Genomic DNA, 20,495 nt, shown 5'->3' on the forward strand with positions numbered 1-20,495 from the left:
CTTCTAAGTTCCAGCTGCACATCTCCAACAGCAGGCTGACTGTGGGCAGGCTGCTCAGTGACTCTGAGCCTGGTGTCCGCCTCAGGGAGCCCTCACATTGCTACTGAGTTTGAGATGCGCTCCCGAGAGCCTCTGCAAACCCTAAGTGATTGCCCGCTCTTGGGCGGGGCGGGGGGCCCACACCAAGAAACTAACAGGAACCCCCAGGGGCCCAGGCATCAGGCACAGGAGTGTGCCCATACTGCCATTTGAAAGTTGCTGAATTTGGGACATTTCAGTCTTGGGAACATCTGCTCTGCATTTGGTTGCACACTCAGGAGTCAGGGGTCCAGGCCAGAGGATCAGGGGGCCCTGTTCACTGCCAGCCACACCCAACCCAGCACCCTATGAGGATACCAGGCCAGATGTAGAGGGCCAGGCCCTCTTGCCTCCCTTTTGGGAGAAAGGGAAGTAAAACATAGCTCCTGGGACACCTCTCCTCCTAGCTCCTTGGACCCCTGGCTCAGAACATCAGGCATAGGCCTTGTTGAGCTCAGGGACAGGCCACTGCATTGGGAGAGAGAGGCTGGAGTAGACTCAGCTGTGGGCGCGGCTCCGGGGACCAGCGCCCATTAGTATCTGATGCCAGAAAGGTAGAGAGGTAACTCCAAGTCTTTACAGAAGAAGGGTCCTCCCTGCTCATATTTAGAGATGAAGCCAAGTTCTCTGGGCCCCATGTTGTCTGGGGGTGAGCTGTGTAGAGGCTACAAGGCTGGCCACATGGTTGTGTTAATCAGGGAGGGAGGGAGACGTCTGAGCTCAGGCTCCTCAACCATGGTAAGGAATCCAGACTGATCACTCCAGAGAAGAGGAGTATAGTGGGGAGATGGCCTGAGTCACTTCCTCCTACGCCCACCACCCAAGGGTGGCCCTGGCCCTCTGGGTTCTGCTGCTCATGCACTAGTCCCCCAGCCACCCCTCACAGATACCTGAGGCTGAACTGCAACCCACTGGACATTTTTGTTGTTGTTCAGTCACCAGATTGTGTCCGACTCTTGCAACCCCATGGACTACAGCATGCCAGGCTTCCCTGTCCTTCAGTATCTCCCGGAGTTCCTAACCCCAAATGAATTGGTTTGGGCTGACTTCAGCCACTCCTGTGAACTATCTGTTGGTCATCAGGCAACTTGGAGATTCAGAGCCTAGAGAGTGTGGAGGGTGGAGGGCTGGGGATGCAAAAGGCTGTGAAACCACCAGAATAGATATCATAAAGCCTCTGCTCAAACCTCAAGCCTTTGCCATATCACTGAACCCTGAAGCCCCAACTCGGGTCTGGCAATTGTGCTTTGGCATTTATGTTTCTGCTCACAGCCTGTTGGAAACAACAATTTAGCAGGAGAGAAACTGCCTGAGGCAGGCAGGGCTGCACAGGAATAGCTGGGAGAATTGTTACTTATGGCCAGACAGTGCACTAGTCATCATTAAAACCAGGCAAAGCACAAAGTGCAGGCCCAGCTGGGGCAAACAGACCTAGAAAGTAGGGCAAATCAACCCTCACCAAGGCACTCTTGGATGGCAGCTGAGGATTCAAATACCTGTTGATGACCTGTCCTTCACTATCTCTCAGAATTTGCTCAGATTCATGTCCATTGAGTTGTCGATGCTATCTAACCATCTCATCCTCTGCCACTCCTTTCTCCTTTTGTCTTCAATCTTTCTCAGCAGCAGGGTCTTTTCTAATGAGTTGTCTCTTCACATCAGGTGGCCAAAAGATTGGAGCTTCAGCTTCCGCATCAGTCCTTCCAATGAATATTCAGGACTGATTTCCTTTAGGATTGACTGATTTGATCTCCTTGCAGTCCAAGGGACTCTCAAGAGTCTTCTCCAGTACTGCAATTCAAAAGCATCAATTCTTAAGCACTAAGCCTTCTTAAGGGTCCACCTCTCATCCATACATGACTAACGGAGAAGCCATGGTTCTGACTATACAGACCTTTATTGGCAAAGTGATGTCTCTGTTTTTAATATGCTGTCTAGGTTTGTCACAGCTTTTCTTCCAAGGAGCAAGCATCTTTTAATTTCATGGCTGCAGTCACCATCCACAGTGATTTTGGAGCCCAAGAAAATAAAATCTGTTACTGCTTCTGTGTTTCTCCCTCCTACTTGCCATGAAATGATGGTACTGGGTGCCACAATCTTAGTTTTTTGAATGTTGAGTTTTAAGCCAGCTTTTTCACTCTTCTCTCTCATCCTCATCAAGAGAGTCTTTAGTTCCCCTTCACTTTCTGCCATTAGAGTGGTGTCATCTGGATACCGGAGGTTGTTGCTATTTCTCCTGGCAGTCTTGACTCTATTTTGTGTTTCATCCAACCTGGCATTTCACTTGATATACTCTGCATGTAAGTTAAATAAGTAGGATAACTATATACAGTCTTGTCGTACTCCTTTCCCAATTTGGAACCTGTCAGTTGCTCCACATCTGGTTCTAGTTGTTGCTTCCTGGCCTGCAAACAGGTTTCTCAGGAGGCAAGTAAGGTGGTCTGGTATTCCCATGAGGAGACTTTACAAATAGCTGAGAAAAGAAGTGCAAGGCAAACAAGAAAGGGAAAGATACACCCAACTTAATGCTAAATTCCTGAGAACAGCAAGGAGAGATGAGAAGGCCTTCTTCAAAGAACAATGCAAAGAAATAGAGGAAAACAGTAGGATAGGAAAGAGAGTAGAGATCTCGTTGAGAAAACTGGAGATATCAAGGGAATATTTCATGCCAGAATGGGCACGATAAAGGACAGAAACAGTAAGGACCTACAGAAGCAGAAGAGATTAAGAAGAGGTGGCAAAAATACACAGAAGAACTATACAAAAAAGGTTTTAATGACCTGGATAACCACGATGATGCAGTCACTCACTTAGAGCCAGACATCTGGAGTGCAAAATCAAATGGGGCTTAGGAAGCATTACTACCAACAAAGCTAGTGGAGGTGATGGAATTCCAGCTGAGCTAATTAAAATCCTAGAAGATGATGCTGTTAAAGTGTTGCACTCAATATGTCAGCAGATTTATAAAACTCAGCAGTGGTCACAGGACTGGAAAAGGTCAGTTTTCATTCCAATCTCAAAGAATGGCAATACTAAAGAATGTTCAGACTTTTATACAATTACACTCATGTCACATGCCAGTAAGGTCATGCTCAAAATTCTCCAAGATATAGGCTTCAACAGTACGTGAACCAAGAACTTCCAGATGTACATGCTGGGTTTAGCAAAGACAGAGGAACCAGAGATGAAACTGCCAAGGTCTGTTGGATCATAGAAAAAGCAAGGAAATTCCAAAAAAACGTATACTTCTGCTTCATCAACTACACTAAAGCCTTGTGGATCACAAAAAGGCTCTGTAAGGAGTAAATAAAAGTATTTTGAATATTTCTCTGGATATATCTTTGCTATATTTTCCCAACAAAAAGGGGGAAAGGTGTTGGGGGTTGCTTCCCCATTACCCCAATATTTTGAATAGAGGGGCTTTGGCAGGGAAACTTGGAGAGCTTGGTGCATGTCCCTGCAGCTGGGGTCACCGCAGTCTGCCTCAGCCTGAAGCGTATAGAAGGAAGGAGCTGTGGCTGCCCGGCTGCTTCCACATGGGGTGGACAGGAATTATCAGTGTGGGATTGACCTGTACCCTGGGGTGGAGCAAAGAGTGCATGGATGTTTTCCTTCTGTGTATGTGTGTGTACTAGGTATGGATCACATGCATGAAAAAGACAGCATGGGGACCCTCTGAGACCCTGTCCAATGGACCACCTGGAAGGGGCCTGGGGCTTCAGCTGGAAGAGTTGGGCAGTGAAGCTCCAGATTCCTGGAAGCTGCGGAAGAATGGACTAGGGATGTGGTGTGGAGGCAGGGTGCCCTGGAAGGCTCTTCCAAGTGAGCGAACCCCAAGTGGACCATTGGAGTACCCGCAAGGAAGAGTCAGACTAAAACTTGTTAGGTCATGAGCTGAGCCACAGCCTTTAAGTCAAAACCTTCCTACCCCGATTTCTCCTCTTTGGCACTGCAGGTCCTGGGGAGCAGCAGGATGAGGGGAGTGAGAAAAAAGCAAGTCAACGATACTCTGTCTTCCCAAGGCAGGCCAGCCTGCAGCCAGCCCAACTGAGGGCAGGAACTGCAGGGAGAAGCCTTAACTTCAAGTGAAGAAAGGAGTGTGGAATAGGACATGGTGCTGGGGGTTATAATTTCTGAATAATATCTGTGCTGTCAGAGTTAAAGTGACAGTGGGGTGTTGTCATGGTTTAAATGTAACCAGGACACTTACAGAACAGCCTGAGTCTTAATTTTGGGGTGAAGGGAGAAATACACCCAGCTGAACAAGCTGCTCACATCAGTTGCTTGAGACAGTTGCTTTTCGAATCTCACTTCTTGCATCCTCTTTATCCCATGTGTTGTTGTTGTTTAGTCGCTAAGTCATGCCCGACTCTTTTGCAACCCCATGGACTGTAGCCCTCTAGGCTTATCTGTCTGTGGGATTTTCCAGGCAAGAATGCTGGAACAGGCTGCCAGTTCCTTCTCCAGGGGATCTTCCTGGCCCACGGAAGGGGGCCTGCGTCTCCTGCATTGGCAGGTGGATTCTTTACCACTGAGTCACCAGAGAAGCCCCAAGAGTAGTTCACAGTAAATGAAGATCACTGCCCTTATTGCTGGCACCTGCAGCCTGGGTCTCCCTTAGGCTTCAGGATGTGCCCTCATGGAAGGTTCTGGAGCCCAGAGTTCTGCTTGGACTCCTGGGCCAGCTACTCCTACTAGCCTCATGAGCTTGTTCCCTGCAGCCTGGGTCTCCCTTAGGCTTCAGGATGTGCCCTCGTGGAAGGTTCTGGAGCCCAGAGTTCTGCTTGGACTCCTGGGCCAGCTACTCCCACTAGCCTCATGAACTTGTTCCCAAAATGCCAGTCCAGTGGGACAGCTCACCTCTCCTATCTCCCTATCCCCATGTGCTTGGGTTTGCCCGGCTCCTTCCCAACCTTCTGCTCCTCTGCTCACCTCCAACATCCACAGGGCCCATGGTGAGCAAGCACATCTCTATCCTCAAGCTCATCACTGCTAACCCGCCATCCTCTGCCATAGTGACCAGTTTGTCCCACGGCACCTTCATCCTTGGTTACCTGCTCATGTGGAAGCTCTTCCTTCTCCCGAGCCCCTGGAGCTGGGCTCAGAACTCAGCATGTGCTTCCTCAATCCTGCACTGAACACATGCCACTCCCAACAAGGCCGTGCCAACCAGGTCTTGGTCTGTTCTGTGTCCTCCATCATCATTGTTTCTTGGAAGTCCTCTCTAACTCCCAGTCTGGGGAATGTCCACAGTCCCAGTCTCCACCCCTGTTTATCTCCCTGACTGTACTTGTCAGTTTAGGGCGTGTCTCTCTTAGATATGGAACCTGTGTATCTCAGTCACATTTGTGTCCCCAGTGATGGGCAGAATCAATGCACTGAGAGTGGAAACTGTGTCTAACACACGGTGTTGGAGCGAGGAGGTAGGAGCAGGGGGCAGGGGCAGGGGGAGGGCCTCCAGGCAGAGGGACCAGTAGGCACAGAAGAGTGAACAGCGGTGATGCTTTCAGGGGAGGGCTTGCGGTGAGCCTGGCTCAGGGTCTACAGGGGGACTGGGGGATGCCAGAGGAGACATGGTGTTGAGACTGGCAGTTTAGAGAACCCCTCTGGGGCCAGCATGGGGGTGGATGGGGCTGAGGAAGCTGGCACAAAGGTTCAGGCACAGATGGGCACCTAGTTGAAAGGTTGGAGGGCACAGGGTCTGGGCTGTTCTTACTGAGCTGGAAGCATGCAGACCTTTGTGGCTTCCTCTCCCCTGGGGTCCCTGCCCCACCTGTGATGCCAAGGTCCAGAATCCTCCATGCCAGGGTCCCCAGCCCTTGGCAGACCTTCCACTCAGCTCCCCGCACCTGCAAATACTTATCCCTAACATGGAGCTGTGGATGAGAAGCAGCCCTGGGTTTGTTCGAATCCTAAAGGGACTGACTAACCAACGACACCTTTGACTGAGGGAGTGAAGCTCTAAAGGTGAGATCCTGAGCCTGAGAATGAAATACTGATGCAGAGGGGGTTCTCAGAGCCCAGAGCCCAGTCCACACTGTGGAAGCTGAGTTTTCCATGTGGAAGGAAACCCCTTTCATGCTGCTGCCTGGACATTCCTGTCTCCTTGGAGTGCTCTCAGGCCCAGGAAGAAACCAGGGCACATGGTGTTATTCTTCTGGCTGGCGCCACCCTGGCTACTTGCAAGTTCTTCCTGAAAAACCACTCTCAGCAGCCAACCTTCCTGCTGAGAACTTCCTCTTCCAGAACAACAGGAGGTAAGGACTAATATCTACCAGCAGCGGAAGATTTGTGTAGCTCACAACCCCAATACAATCACAGTTTTGTATTAACTGAATGAGCTGGTTTTCTCATCACTATTTTATAGGTGAGAGGCTGAGGTTCACTGGTGACGTCCTGTAACTGTGGCTTGTTTGGGTTCTGAATTCAGGCCTGACTGACACATCACCCTTTGGTCCTAGTTCTGTGTCTGCAGGGAGAGAGATGAGGTTTATCCCTTCTCAGGGTGGGTAGGAAACTGCTTCATTTTCTCCCTTTCTTTAGGGGCTCTGAGAGGGGACAGGAGCCCCCCTGGGTCTGGGTCCTGATTCCAGAGACCTGTCAACCCCCTTCCTGCCACCCCAGCCCCCAGCCACCCTTCTTTCCCTGGCCACCTCTGCCCCCTTCCTGCCAGTGTCCTAGCCCTCAGCTGATGTGGTCTGGTGATGCTATTATTTTTTCACATGCTCCTCTAAATTCAAACTCAATTGCAATTCCATTTAACTGATCCCAGTCACTCACTGAGCACACTCTGGGCCAGGCCCTCTGTCAGGGCTGTCCCATCGCACAACTCCAGGGGGCACCATTCCCAAGAATGCAATGTCAATGGTACCTGGGGCAGTGGCTGTGCTCTGCATTGGGCAGAAAGAGGAGAGCAGGCCTAATCCTGGAGGAGGGGCTGTGATGGAGGAGAAAATTATGCCATCTGTGCAGGCCAGGGGAGGCACTAAACTCTTCATGGGGCCTCCCACCCCAGCCACCAATGGGCCAAGTCATTTGGACTGTGCCCAGGTCCAGATCATACTTACTCCCAGGTCCCAGGTAGGATGGGGGCTCATGTGGACAGACCGGAGACTTAATTCCAAGAAGAAAGGATTGCCATCTATATAGGGGGGTAAGACTAAGAAAGATGATGACAGAGACCCAGGGATGGAGAAAGGAAAGGAAAGAAAAAGAAGGAAGTAAAAACACTCATCACTAAATGATCTCTGTCAGACCCCTACCTGCACGGCACAGCCTGGAACCTCCAGAGATGAGTGTCTGGGCCTCAGCTCTAGGCAGAAGCTCCCAAGTCTGATGTGACTCTGACCTGGCTTCTGACAACTCAGGTCCAGGACGTGGACCAGCCTGGCTCCTCCCCCTGGTGATGAAATCTCACTCCAGCCCACTGGGCCCAGGGTTCTGAGGGACAGTGCCTGTCCTTACTTCCTGATGTTGAACTTGAGAAAGAGACCTTGTCCTGGACTCGGGGCTCTCCCCACCCCCAGGGTCAGATCTGAAGCCTACCGCTCAGAGTTAGCTGCTGTGGCTGCCATTGTCCCCACATGCCTGGTAAACAGGTTTCTTAAGAGGAGGGGTGGGGCTGACACTTGGTAACCGGGGCTTTGTCTGGAGCGTGGAAGAAGGTCTTGGCACGAGGCCACAGCCCATGCCCAGGTGTGATTGGCACATGCTTGTGCTGTTCGCTGAGCTCCCGGGGGAGTCCTGCATCCCTGAAGTAGTGGAGCCAAGACTTGAAGTCAGAGTATGGGTCCCGGTTCTGCTGGTCACTAGCTTACCTGTGACGGGAGAATCATTTAACCCACCAAGGCCAAGGTTTTGCATCTGCAAAGTGAGGCAATAATAGGTACCTCTTAAAGAGTTAGGATTATTAAGTGAGATAATGTGTATGCAATGAGATGTTGAAATGGGACAATTTCTGTCTCAGTTTTGGCTGAGGTCCCATGGATGAGGACAATATAATAGGTGCCGAGTATCCTCCCTGGAATTCTAAAAGTGAGTCAGGACACCCAGGGAGTCATGCCATGGAGACCATGGCAACAGCTAAGCTCAGGGCACCTGCTGCCCCAGCCACAGCCACTGCCCTGGCACTGAACACTCACCCCGAGGTCTCACTTGCCCTGGCGTTCTTGGCCCGTGATTGAGCTCAGATGACTGGCCCTTTCCTGCAGGAGGTGTGGCTCAAATAATGGCATTTTTGGCTGGAGGACACTCCATGGGCCAGCTGAAATTTTATTCGAACTGAGCTAGAATCCCATGGCAATTGCTTTGCAAAAAGTTGTTGGAGTGACCTGGGGACCCTTCCCGCTTTCCCTTCGGCAAGGGATGGAGGCGGCGAAAATGAGAGAGGAGTTTCGGAGGGTCTGTGCAGAACTGTATGTGCGTCCAAGATGGTCTAGGCTAGGGGCATCAAGAAAGGAGGAGAGACACCAGCAGGATAGGCCAGGGTCTGGAGTGAGAAAGCTGGACAGCTCCCACTGTCAGGAGACTGCAGAGAGGGTTCCGGCTCGGGCACACGGGACTAGGCTGGGTGTTTAAGGCCTTGGCTGCATGGCCCTTGCCCTTCCTGCTCCTCCAGGGGGTCCGCTGACTGACAGATCATTCCCTTCCTCCCCGCCTCTCCTCAGGCTGCTCTTTGCTGCCTTTCTAGTGGCCAGGTTGGGGGGCCATGTGCACCCCATCAGAGCACTGACCACTCTGGATTTTTTCTGGCTATGTCCCCAGCTAGGGTGACAACAGCTCTGATGGGCCGCTGTGAGCTAAGACCCTGAGCAGCCTGGGGGCTCCCGACGGCTCAGTGAAAGGACCAGTGAAAGCAAATTAGAGTCCTTACTCAGAGAATTCCAGTCGCTGTCCAAGGTCGGGAGGCAAGCCAGTGGTGAAGCAAGGCTTGAGCACAGTTTTCCGATGTCTAAGCTAGACTTCCTCCTGCACTGGGCTCTGAGAGACTCTCCAGCCCATTCCCACTGCTCCAGTAACCAGCTAGGCCCCACGCCTGCCAGACTGGACCAGGCCCCTCACCTGGATTTTATTCTGCAGTTAGAAGCCTGATCACCTGTGAGGAGCTGTCAGCGTTGTGTGCCAACAACTGGAAAGAAGGAGTCTCACCGAGGGAGAGATTTGCCCCTTGTAAGGCACCACCAACTCGATGGACATGAATCTGAGCAAACGTCAGGAGATAGTTAAATGACAGGGAAGCCTGTCATGCTATAGTCTATGGGGTTGCAAAGAGTCGGATACAACTTAGCGACTGAACAACACCACGAAGGTGTGTGATGCTGACTCTGTTAGACTCCACAGTGTGAAGCTTAGACTCTGACACTCTGGTTGGTCTGCAGCATACACCCCTCCTCTCCTTTCCATGCAGAACTTATCTCTGGAAGTTTACCTGCTTCGGTAGGGCTCCTGGCTCCCCTGTGCTGAGGCTGGCAAATGTCATGGGGGGGTGGGGGGTGCGGAATTGCCTTTGTATCATGCAGCAAATGGAGGTGTACCATATCTCAGTGGCCTCACCAAGCCTGTTAGGTTTCAGGAAAGCCATCTGTCCTAGGATGGGTTTCTAAGCTGTCACTGACCCCAATCAGGCATTGATCGATAAGTGATCAATCAATCAATCAATCATCCATTAGTTTTAAATTATCAGCATTCACCAAGTTTCTGCTGTATATCCAATCCTGTGCTTGACCTGTGATTGACAGAAATAAAGCAGACCTTAGATGCCTTACTTAAAGGAAATTGAGCTGAAGAGCTCAGAGTTGGGGACAGAGAAAAGGATGAGGGATTTGAAATAAGACAGGGGTAGGTTTGAATGACAGCACTTTAGCACTGTGACTGGTGACTGTGGACAAGTGAATTCACTTATTTTAGGCTCAGTGCTCAGAATCCCTGGCTTGCTTGTGAATACTAAAGAGAAAATAGAAAATACTTTGCCCACTATTGCATCCATGGGAAATGCTCTGTTGGTGGTGTCAAATGCAGGATGAATGCACACAACTATAACTATTTAAACTGAGATAGGGATTCAGAGAAGGAAGATAGTCATGTGTGAATTATAAGGTCTAAGCTTTTAAAGCAGATAATTCAGACTCAAATCTGAGTCTGGGCCTGGGCCCCTGAAATATACTTTTCAGAATGTGAAGTACAACAGACGACCACAGGGGGGAGACATAGGACAAATTTTAGCATCTTCCATCCCACAATCCTGGGCAGAGAAATCAACGCTGTTGTTTACTCGCTCAGCCCTGTCTGACTCTTTGCCACCCCATGGACTGCAGCACATAAAGCCTCCCTGTCCTTCACCATCCCTAGAGCCTGCTCAAACTCATGTCCATTGTGTCAGTGATGCCATCCAACCATCTCATCCTCTGCTGTCCCCTTCTCCTCCTGCCTTCAATCTTTCCCAGCATCAAGGTCTTTTCCAATGAGTCAGCTGTTTGCATTAGATGGCCAAAATATTGGAACTTCAGCTTCAGCATCAGTCCTTCCAATGAATATTCAGAGTTGGTTTTTTTTTTTTTACAATTGACTGGTGTGATCTCCTTGCAATCCAAGGGACTCTCAAGAGTCTTCTCCAACACCACAGTTCAAAAGCATCAATCCTTTGTTACTCACCCTTCTTCATGGTCCAACTCTCACATCCATACATGACTACTGGAAAAAACATAGCTTTGACTAGATGGCACTTTGTTGGAAAAGTAATGTCTCTGCTTTTTAATATGCTGTCTAGGTTGGTCATAGCTTTTCTTCTAGGGAGCAAATGTCTTTTAATTTCATGGCTGCAGTCACCATCTGCAGTGATTTCTGAGCCCAAGAAAATAAAGTCTGTCACTGTTTTCATTGTTTTCCCATTTGCCATGAAGTGATGGGACCAGATGCCATGATCTTAGTTTTTTGAATGTTGAGTTTTAAGCCAGCTTTTTCATTCTCTTCTTTCACTTTCATCAAGAGACTCTTTAGTTCTAATAAGTGAGGAACCAATAGGTGAGAATTCTTCACTCCCTCTCACACCTATGTTTAATCAGTTAAACTCCCACAGACAATATCTCTACACAGATGGGGGATTCATTTTTCAATTGCAACAAGATGTCAAAAGTTATCTGAGACATTCCTGGCATATAGGAGCCAGTGTGTCAGAGAAGTATCTGAATCTTTCTCTGATTTTGTTCACATTTTCTGATCAACTCTCTCATTATCTCTCTAAAATATGTAAATATCTAGTGTTTTCTGTATTTCTCTGAAACTTTTGGGACACCGACTATCTTCCTGAAATATTCTGAAACTCCTTGAAATACTGACTTTCTGTAAGTCTCTAAAATTATAAATCTCTATGTTGTTGTTATTGTTCAGTTGCTAAGTCATGTCTAACTCTGTGGGACCCCATGAACTGCAGCATGCTAGTCTTCCCTGTCCTTCACTGTCTCCTGGAATTTGCTCAAATTCATGTTTGTTAAGTCCTGAGAAATCTGTATGCAGGTCAGGAGGAAGCAAGAGTTAGGACTGGATGTGGAACAACAAACTGGTTAAAAATTGGGAAAGGAGTACGTCAAGGCTGTATATTGTCACTCTGCTTATTTAACTTATATGCAGAGTACATCATGCGAAATGCTGGGCTGGATGAAGCACAAGCTGGAATCAAGATTGCTGGGAGAAATATCAATAACCTCAGATACACAGATGATACCACCCTTATGGAAGAAAGAAAAGAAGAACTAAAGCCTCTTGATAAAAGTGAAAGAGGAGAGTGAAAAATTTGGCTTAAAACTCAACATTCAGAAAACTACGACCATGGCATCTGGTTCAATCACTTCATGGCAAATAGATGGGGAGACATGGAAACAGTGAGAGACTTTATTTTTGGGGACTCCAAAATCACTATTGGTGGTGACTGCAGCCATGAAATTAAAAGACACTTGCTCCTTGGAAGAAAATCTATGACTAATCTAGACAGCATATTAAAAAGCAGAGACATTACTTTGCCAACAAAGGTCCATCTAGCCAAAGCTATGGTTTTTCCAATAGTCATTGTATGGATGTGAGTTGGACCATAAAGAAAACTGAGTGCTGAAGAATTGGTGCTTTTGAACTGTGGTGTTGAAGACTCTTGAAAGTCCCTTGGACTGCAAGGAGATCAAACTAGTCAATCCTAAAGGAAATCAGTCCTGAATATTCATTTGAAGGACAGATGCTGAAGCTGAAACTCCAATACTTCGGCCACCTGATGGGAAGAACTGACTCATTGGAAAAGACCCTGATGCTGGGAAAGATTGACAGCAGGAGAAGAAGACTACGACAGAGGATGAGATTGAGGTAGGATGGCATCACCAACTCTATCGACATGAGTTTGAGCAAGCTCTGGGAGTTGGTGATGAACAGGGAAGCCTGGCATGCTGCAGTCCATGGGATTACAAAGAGTCAGACATGACTGAGCAACTGAACTGAACTGAAGTAGGCGATGCCATCCAACCATCTCATCCTCTATAGTCTCCTTCTCCTCCTGCCCTCAGTCTTTCCCAGCATCAGGGTCTTTTCCAATGAGTCAGCTCTTCTCATTAGCGGGGTCTTTTTCTGACCATCTCTAGCCTTTGTGGCAGCCATCTGTCTACCACAGCTTATTATCATTTCATAAATGGATATGGGACAAAAAACAGGTGCTGTCTGGGACAAACTTCAGGAATTTTCACTTTCTGGTTCTGTTCTACAACTGTCTTGGTTCAGAAGAAGGTAGAGATCAGATCCCTTCCCACAGGGAAGATTCAGTTTGAACTGGAACCAGAGAAAAGAGCCGGGCATTTGGAGTCAGTCAAACTTGGATTTGATTTTCTGTTCCTCATCTTACTATTTGCGTGACCTTAGCAAACTGCTTCTCCCCCTCCAAGTCTCTTTTCTAACCTACTGAAACTAGTCCTCCAGATCTCGAGATTGTTGTAAGAATTAGCAGCCGTAAGAGGCAGTCAAGTATAAAGTCCCTGGTGAACGCCCATGACCATTCTAAGTGAGGTGTGAGTCTGGATGACAGAAAGATTCACGTATGACACTGAGGAAACCAGATCTGAAAGAGACACGTGCACCCCAATGTTTATCGCAGCACTGTTTATAATAGCCAGGACATGGAAGCAACCTAGATGCCCATCAGCAGATGAATGGATAAGGAAGCTGTGGTACATATACACCATGGAATATTACTCAGCCATTAAAAAGAATTCATTTGAACCAGTCCTAATGAGATGGATGAAGCTGGAGCCCATTATACAGAGTGAAGTAAGCCAGAAAGATAAAGAACATTACAGCATACTGACACATGTATATGGAATTTAGAAAGGTGATAACGATAACCCTATATTCAGAACAGAAAAAGAGACACAGAAATACAGAACAGACTTTTGAACTTTGTGGGAGAATGTGAGGGTGGGATATTTCAAAAGAACAGCATGTATACTATCTATGGTGAAACAGATCACCAGCCCAGGAGGGATGCACGAGACAAGTGCTCCGGCCTGGTGCACTGGGAAGACCCAGAGGAATCGGGTGGAGAGGGAGGTGGGAGGGGGGATCGGGATTGGGAATACATGTAAATCCATGGCTGATTCATATCAATGTATGACAAAACCCACTGGAAAAAAATAATAATAATAATAAAAAAAAAAAAAAAAAAGATTCACGTATGTATTCCATTAGCCCTTGTCATGGAAAGGAAGCATTCAGAATCCACTGCATTTAAGACATCGCTTTTGTGAGCCCACAATATTGCCTCCTCCACAGATTCTGTGGGCTGTGGACCTCAAAGAATTAGTCTTTCCCAGCTTTACTGATGTATAATTTCTACTCTGTCATGGCATATGGTTCTCTTAATGTGCTTTGAATTTGGATTGCTAGTATTTTGTTGGGAATTTTTGCATTCATGTTCATCAGGGTTATCAGCCTATAATTTTCGGTTATTGTGGTGACCTTGCCTGGCTCTGGTATTAAGGTAATGCGAGCCTTTCCAAATGAGTTTGTAAGTGTTCCCTTCTCTTTGATTTTTGGGAAGAGTTTAGAAGGATTTGGTATTAATTCTTCTTTAAATATTTGGTAGAATTTACCAGTGAGGTCATTTCAGCCTAGGTTTTATTTGTTGGGAGATTTTGGTTTATTGATTCAATCCCCTTTACACATTATTGATGTGCTCTAGCTTTTTGGTTTCTTCCTGATTCAGGTTTTTTAGGTTGTATATTTCTGGAAGTGCTGGGAGCCAGCACACGAGATCTCACCCATGACAAGGTCATGAGGGAGAAAACCTGATGGGCAAGGCGGATCAGGTTTTCAGGGATTCCGAAAAGCTGCCCCCGGCACTCACCTTAAAGATGATATCTGTCTTTCTGATGCTTGCTTCAATAGACTACTATTTCTGTAACACAGGCAGAAGATCTTCCCCGATCTCTTTCCAAATAAGAATCAATTTAGAACTTTAATCTATAAGTTTCCCAGGTGGTGGTATTTTATGAGATTATCCAGGGTGAAAGGAGTATTTTAATTTAAACTCATTTGCTGGTATTTTATTTTGTTTGGCAAATGCATTTATGCCCTTGGTACTAATATGCATGATTGCTTATAATACCCTAATCACAAAACAGCATAAAGAACCTGATCACATAAAAGCCCTAATAGACATAGAGCTCTTCGGGGAGTGAGGAAGCCCTATTACAAAACACAAGAAAAATTATTCTAAAGGTGGTTATTGGGTTGACGTTTGCTTGCTGTGTTTTGCTTGCTGTGTTTTTGCTTTTAATGTGCTACCGTTGTGTTATAGAAACCATTAATATAGTTAAAGATCTAGAGAAATAAGAACTTAGCCCTAGTGCAGTAACAATGAAATGGTTGTTAACTGTCAGCCAGGAGTGCTAGGCAGAAGCTGCTTCACCAAAGTCGCAGAGTCAGTGTGGGGTAAACTTCTTAGATAAACGCAACTGACAACTTCTGCAGAAGGATTAATTTTTGTGTTAACAAGGTTATACTTCTACTCTGTACTGTTGTCCTATGAGACTGCTACCTTTCAGTTAAGGTCACCATAGAAACAGAAAATAGGTTTACATTCACCTGACCTGCATAAAATGTTAATAGGCCCCAAGGCCAGACGATAATGTACAAGACCCTCATAAACAAAGAAGCATGCAGAAAACACCCTGGTTTCGTGAAGAACAAGCTGATGTAATGTTAAACTATCTTCCCTTAGAAATGTACTAACTTAGGGTATAAAAGCCACAGTAAAAAATAAAACATTGCCAGACTGTGCCAGACCATGCAAACACCCCCCGTCTGGTCACTCTCTCTCTCTCTCTCTCTCTCCGTTCATCCTGAGACTTGGCCCTATCAAGGCTGGTCTCACGTGTCTTCTCTCTCTCTCTCGCCAACGCCGTTCATCCTGAGGGTACCCCCTGGATCCTGCCGGGGCTGGACCCCGGCATGAAAGTTCATTCATTTCTTCTAGGTTATCCAATTTTTTAACATATAATTGTTCATTGAAGCCTCGTGATCTTTTATATTTCTGTGGATTCAGTTGTAATGTCTCCTCTTTCATTTATGATTTTATTTGAGTCTTCTCTCTTTTTTTAACTTTTCTAGCTAAAACTTTGTTAATTCTGTTATTCTTTCAAAAACCTAAGTTTTGTTGATATTTTCTGTTGTATTTCTTGTCTCATTTCATTTATTTCTGCTCTAAAGTTCATTATTTCCTTCCTTATAATAACTTTGGGTTTATTTTGTTCTTCTTTTTCTAGTTACTTGAGGTATAACATTAGATTTTTTATCTGAGATTTTTTTTTTTTCCTTAACAGAGATGTTATCGGGCTTCCCTGGTGGCTCAGTGGTAAAAAATTCACCTGCAATGCAGGAGACATGGTTTTGATGCCTGAATAGGAAAGATCCCAGGAGAAGGAAATGACAATCCACTCCAAATTCTTGCCTGGTAAATCCAATGGAGAGAAGATCCTGGTGGGCTACAGTGCATGGGGTTGCAAAGATTCGGGATGTGATTTAGGGACTAAACAGCGATAAGGCGTTTTATCACTATGAGTTATTTACTTTGAATACGCAATATCAAGGGTTGAACACAAGGTGGGGCAATAGAGCAGATTTCAGTATCTTCCCACTGCTGTTTACCTTTAAATAATGAGTAGAGAGACTTTGGTTGGAGAAGGCAATGAAAACCCACTCCAATACTCTTGCCTGGCAAATCCCATGGACAGAAGAGTCTGGAAGGCTGCAGTCCACGGGGTCGCGAAGAGTCGGACACGACTGAGCGACTTCGCTTTCATGCACTGGAGAAGGAAATGGCAACCCACTCCAGTGTTCTTGCCTGGAGAATCCCAGAGAAGGAGGAGCCTGGTGGGCTGCCGACTATGGGGTCGCACAGAGTCGGACACGACTTCAGCGACTTAGCAGCAGCAGCAGCAGAGACGTTGGTGGGCTCCAGACCACAACTTGCAAGAAGTCGGACACGGACTTAGCCACTGAACAACAACAACAAAGAGACTTTGGTGGCACTTCAGACACTATTTTATGTGTGATCCCATCTGCCTGCAGTGTCTAGCATCAACGAGGATTATGTGGGCAGCTGGAAATCCGAGCTGTTGTTGGATAATATGTCTCTGTATTTAACATTCAGACTTGTGTGGTCCAGTAGAACTTTCTGCTATGATGGAAATATTCCAAACATGTGCTGTTCAAAATGGTAGCTACTAACCACATATGGCTATTAAACCCTTGAAACGTGACAAATACAAATGAGGAACAAAATTTTTAATTAAATTTAATGATAATTAACTTGAATATAAATAGCTACCTGTGGATAGCAAGTTCTGGATTGGACAGCACAAAGTTCTAGATGACTTCAGTTTATCTAGTAATGAATGAACACTCTCCACCCCAGGTTCTTTACATGATTGAGCGAAGATGAATTAGTGAGGTTGTCTCCCAAGGAACTCATAGTGGAGGAGGGGTAGGAAGTGGGGGAGGAAGCAAAGATGAAGTCATAAACACTACTATATAAGCAAACCTAATTACTACAGTTATTGTAGTTGCTAACTTGTGCCCCACTCTTTTGCGACCCCATGGGCTGTAGCCCGCCAGGATCCTCTGTCCGTGCAATTTCCCAGGCAAGAATATTTGAGTGGGTTGCCATTTCCTTCTCCAGGAGATCTTCCAGACCCAGGGATCGAACCCACATCTCCTGCATTAGTAGGCGGATTCTTTACCACTGAGCCACCAGGAAAGCCCCTTTTGAGTGCCTACTCATCAGCAAAACACCCGTAGTGTGGTTTAATCCTTAGGGCATCCATATAAGAGTTTTCAGATGAAGAAACCAACGCACAGAGTGACCAAATGGCTTATTTGTGACAATTCAGAGGCCAACTTAGGTGGGTGTCTTACTCTAAAATCTTTGTATAATACCTCTGAGGAGCTTAAAAGAAGACTTCATCACATAGAGTGGGGATACTATTCAAGCTTTCTAAAGAAAGTTGGATTTCAGCTGGTAGGAAGAATAAGTAGGGTTTTAGTTGAAAAGGAGAGAAGACAAAGCCCAAGCAGAAGGGTAGCATAAGTCAGTGAGGCAAGAAATCCTGGGGGTGTATTCTGCACCTTAGCATTGCACTTAACCAAAATCCTGGGAGGGAGCAACTTGCCTCTCCTTTGTAACAGGTTTGGCTGAGTCAGGAGGGGATTGTTCCCTGACTAGAGGAGTCTGTGCTTATGGGGAAATTGAGAGGGTGTGGTCTACTGGAACAACATCATCTCAAACCACTGGTCTGTGAAATTGACTAGAGAGCACCCATTGGGGCTGGAGGGATGTAGTGCCCAGGGAGGAGGAGCAGCAGGGGCAGGAGAGAAAGCGAAGAGTAACTAAAAAGCTTCTTGATGAAGGTGAAAGAGGAGAGTGAAAAAGCTGGCTTAAAGCTCAACATTCAAAAACTGAAGATCATGGCATCCAGTCCCATCACTTCATAGCAAATAGATGGGGAAGCAATGGAAACACTGACAAACTTTATTTTCTTGGGCTGCAAAATCACTGTGGACAGTGACCGGGGCCACGAAATTAAAAGATACTTGCTCCTTGGAAGAAAAGCAGTGAAAAGTCTTGACAGCATACTAAAAAGCAGAGACATAACTTTGTCTGCAAAGGTCCATATATTCAAAGCTATGGTTTTTCCAGTAGTTGTGAATGGATGTGAGAGCTAGACAATAAAAAAGTCTGAGTGCCTAAGAACTGATACCTTTGAACTGTGGCGCTGGAGAAGACTCGAGTATTCCTCGGACAGCAAGGAAATCAAACCCATCAACCCTAAAGGAAATCAACCCCGAATATTCATTGGAAGGACTGATGCTGAAGCTGAAGTTCCAATACTTTGATCACTTGATGCAAAAAGCCGACTCATTGGGAAAGACCCTGATGATGGGAAAGAATGAAGGCAGGAGGAGAAGGGGATGACAGACGATGAGATAGTTGGATGGCATCACCTACTCAATGGACTTGAATTTGAACAAACCCTGAAAGACTGTGAAGGACAGGGAAGCCTGGGGCACCACAGCTAATGGGGTTGCAAAGAGGCGGACATGACTGAGTGACTGAAGAACAATAACTGCGTTTTGGACTCTTGTTGACTGTGAGGGCTACTCCCTTTCTTCTAAGGATTCTTGCCCATAATAGGAGATATAATGATCATCTGAATTAAATTCACCCATTCCCATCCATTTTAGTTCTCTGATTCCTAAGATGGTGATGCTCACTCTCACCACATCCTGCTTCACTACATCCAATTCACCTTGATTCATGGACCTAACAGTCCAGTTTTCTATACAATAATGTTCTGTACAGCACTGGACTTTGCCCTCACCAGCAGGCACATCCACTACTGAGTGATGTTTCTGCTTTGGCCCAGCGGCTTCATTCTTTCTGGAGCTATTAGTAATTGCCCTCTGCTCTTCCCCAGGAGCATGCTGGTCACCTTCTGATCTGGGGGACTCATCTTTCGATGTAATATATTTTTGCCTTTTTGGTTTTCAGTGTTCATAGCATTGTCATAGCAAGAATACTGGAGTGGTTTGCCATTCCCACTTACAGTGGACCTCGTTTTGTCAGAACTCTCCACTGTGACCCATCCATCTTGGGTGACCCTGCACGGCATGGCTCATAGCTTCATTGAGTCATACAAGTCCCTTAGCCACAACAAGGTTGTGATCCATGAAGGGATCCAAGTCTATGCCCCAACCACTGATGCCAAAGAAACTGAGGTTGACCAGTTCTGTGAAGACCTACAAGGCCTTCTAGAATTAACACCCCAAAAAAGATGTCCTTTTCATCAGAGGGGATTGGAATGCAAAAGTAGGAAGTCAAGAATACCTGGAGTAACAGGCAAATTTGGCCTTGGGGTACAAAATGAAGCAGGGCAAAGGCTAACATAATTTTGCCAAGAGAATGCACTGGTCATAACAAGCACCTTTTCCCAACAACACAAGAGACAACTTTACACATGGACATCACCAATACCAAAATCAAATTGATTATATCCTTTGCAGCTGAAGATGGAGAAGCTCTATACAGGCAGCAAAAACAAGACCTGGAGCTGACTGTGACTCAGATCATCAGCTCTTTACTGCAAAATTCAGGATTAAATTGAAGTAAGTGTGGAAAACCACTAGGCCATTGAGGTATGACCTAAATCAAATCCCTTATGATCATACAGTGGAGGTGAAGAGTAGATTCAAAGATTAGATCTGGAAGACAGAGTGCCTGAAGAACTATGGACAGAGGTTTGTAACATTGTGCAGGAGGAAGTGACAAGACCACCCTAAAGAAAAAGAAATGCAAGGAGGCAAAGTGGTTGTCTGAGGAGGTTTTACAAATAGCTGAGAAAAGAAGAGAAGTGAAAAGCAAGGGATAAAGGGAAAGATATACTCAATTGAATGCAGAGTTCCAAAGAATAGCAAGGAGAGATAAGAAAGCCTTCCTCAGTGATCAATGCAAAGAAATAGAGGAAAACAATAGAATGAGAAAGACATGAGAGCTCTTCAAGAAAATTAGAGATACCAAGGGAACATTTCATGCAAAGATGGGCACAATAAAGGACAGAAATGAGATGGACCTGACCGAAGCAGAAGATATTAAGAAGAAGTGGCAAGAATACACAGAAGAACTGTACAAAAAAAGTCTTAATAACCCACAATGGTGTGGTCACTCACCTAGAGGCAGAGATCTGGAGTGTGAAGTCAAGTGGGCCTTAGGAAGCATTACTATGAACAAAGCTGGTGGAGGTGATGGAATTTAAAGTCCTGAGCTTTAAATTCCTAAATTTAAAATCCTAAAAGATGATGGTGTCAAAGTGCTTCCCTCAATATGCCAGCAAATC

At 46.3% G+C, this 20,495-nt stretch overlaps 2 protein-coding genes across 4 annotated transcripts in view; one reads left to right on the forward strand and one right to left on the reverse strand.

Moving 5' to 3' along the window:
* SLC5A9 (solute carrier family 5 member 9) overlaps positions 1-7,422 on the reverse strand; it is a 29,676-nt gene extending 22,254 nt beyond the window's left edge. The window contains exon 1 of one of the 3 annotated variants that reach the window (XR_009689226.1): positions 7,341-7,422. The gene's annotated coding sequence lies outside the window, so the exon portion shown is untranslated. The remainder of the gene's footprint in view (positions 1-7,340) is intronic. The other 2 variants (XM_061121941.1, XM_061121940.1) reach the window with 2 other exon arrangements.
* The window catches only part of LOC133041381 (selection and upkeep of intraepithelial T-cells protein 8-like), a 45,458-nt gene continuing 30,677 nt past the window's right edge, over positions 5,715-20,495 (forward strand). Inside the window, exon 1 of the mRNA XM_061121962.1 lies at positions 5,715-6,335. Within this exon, the coding sequence (XP_060977945.1) occupies positions 6,077-6,335 (259 nt within the window). The 5' untranslated portion in view covers positions 5,715-6,076. The remainder of the gene's footprint in view (positions 6,336-20,495) is intronic.

This window comes from Dama dama, chromosome 20 (genome assembly GCF_033118175.1).
Source record: "Dama dama isolate Ldn47 chromosome 20, ASM3311817v1, whole genome shotgun sequence".
In the NCBI taxonomy this organism is placed as follows: Eukaryota; Metazoa; Chordata; class Mammalia; order Artiodactyla; family Cervidae; genus Dama; species Dama dama.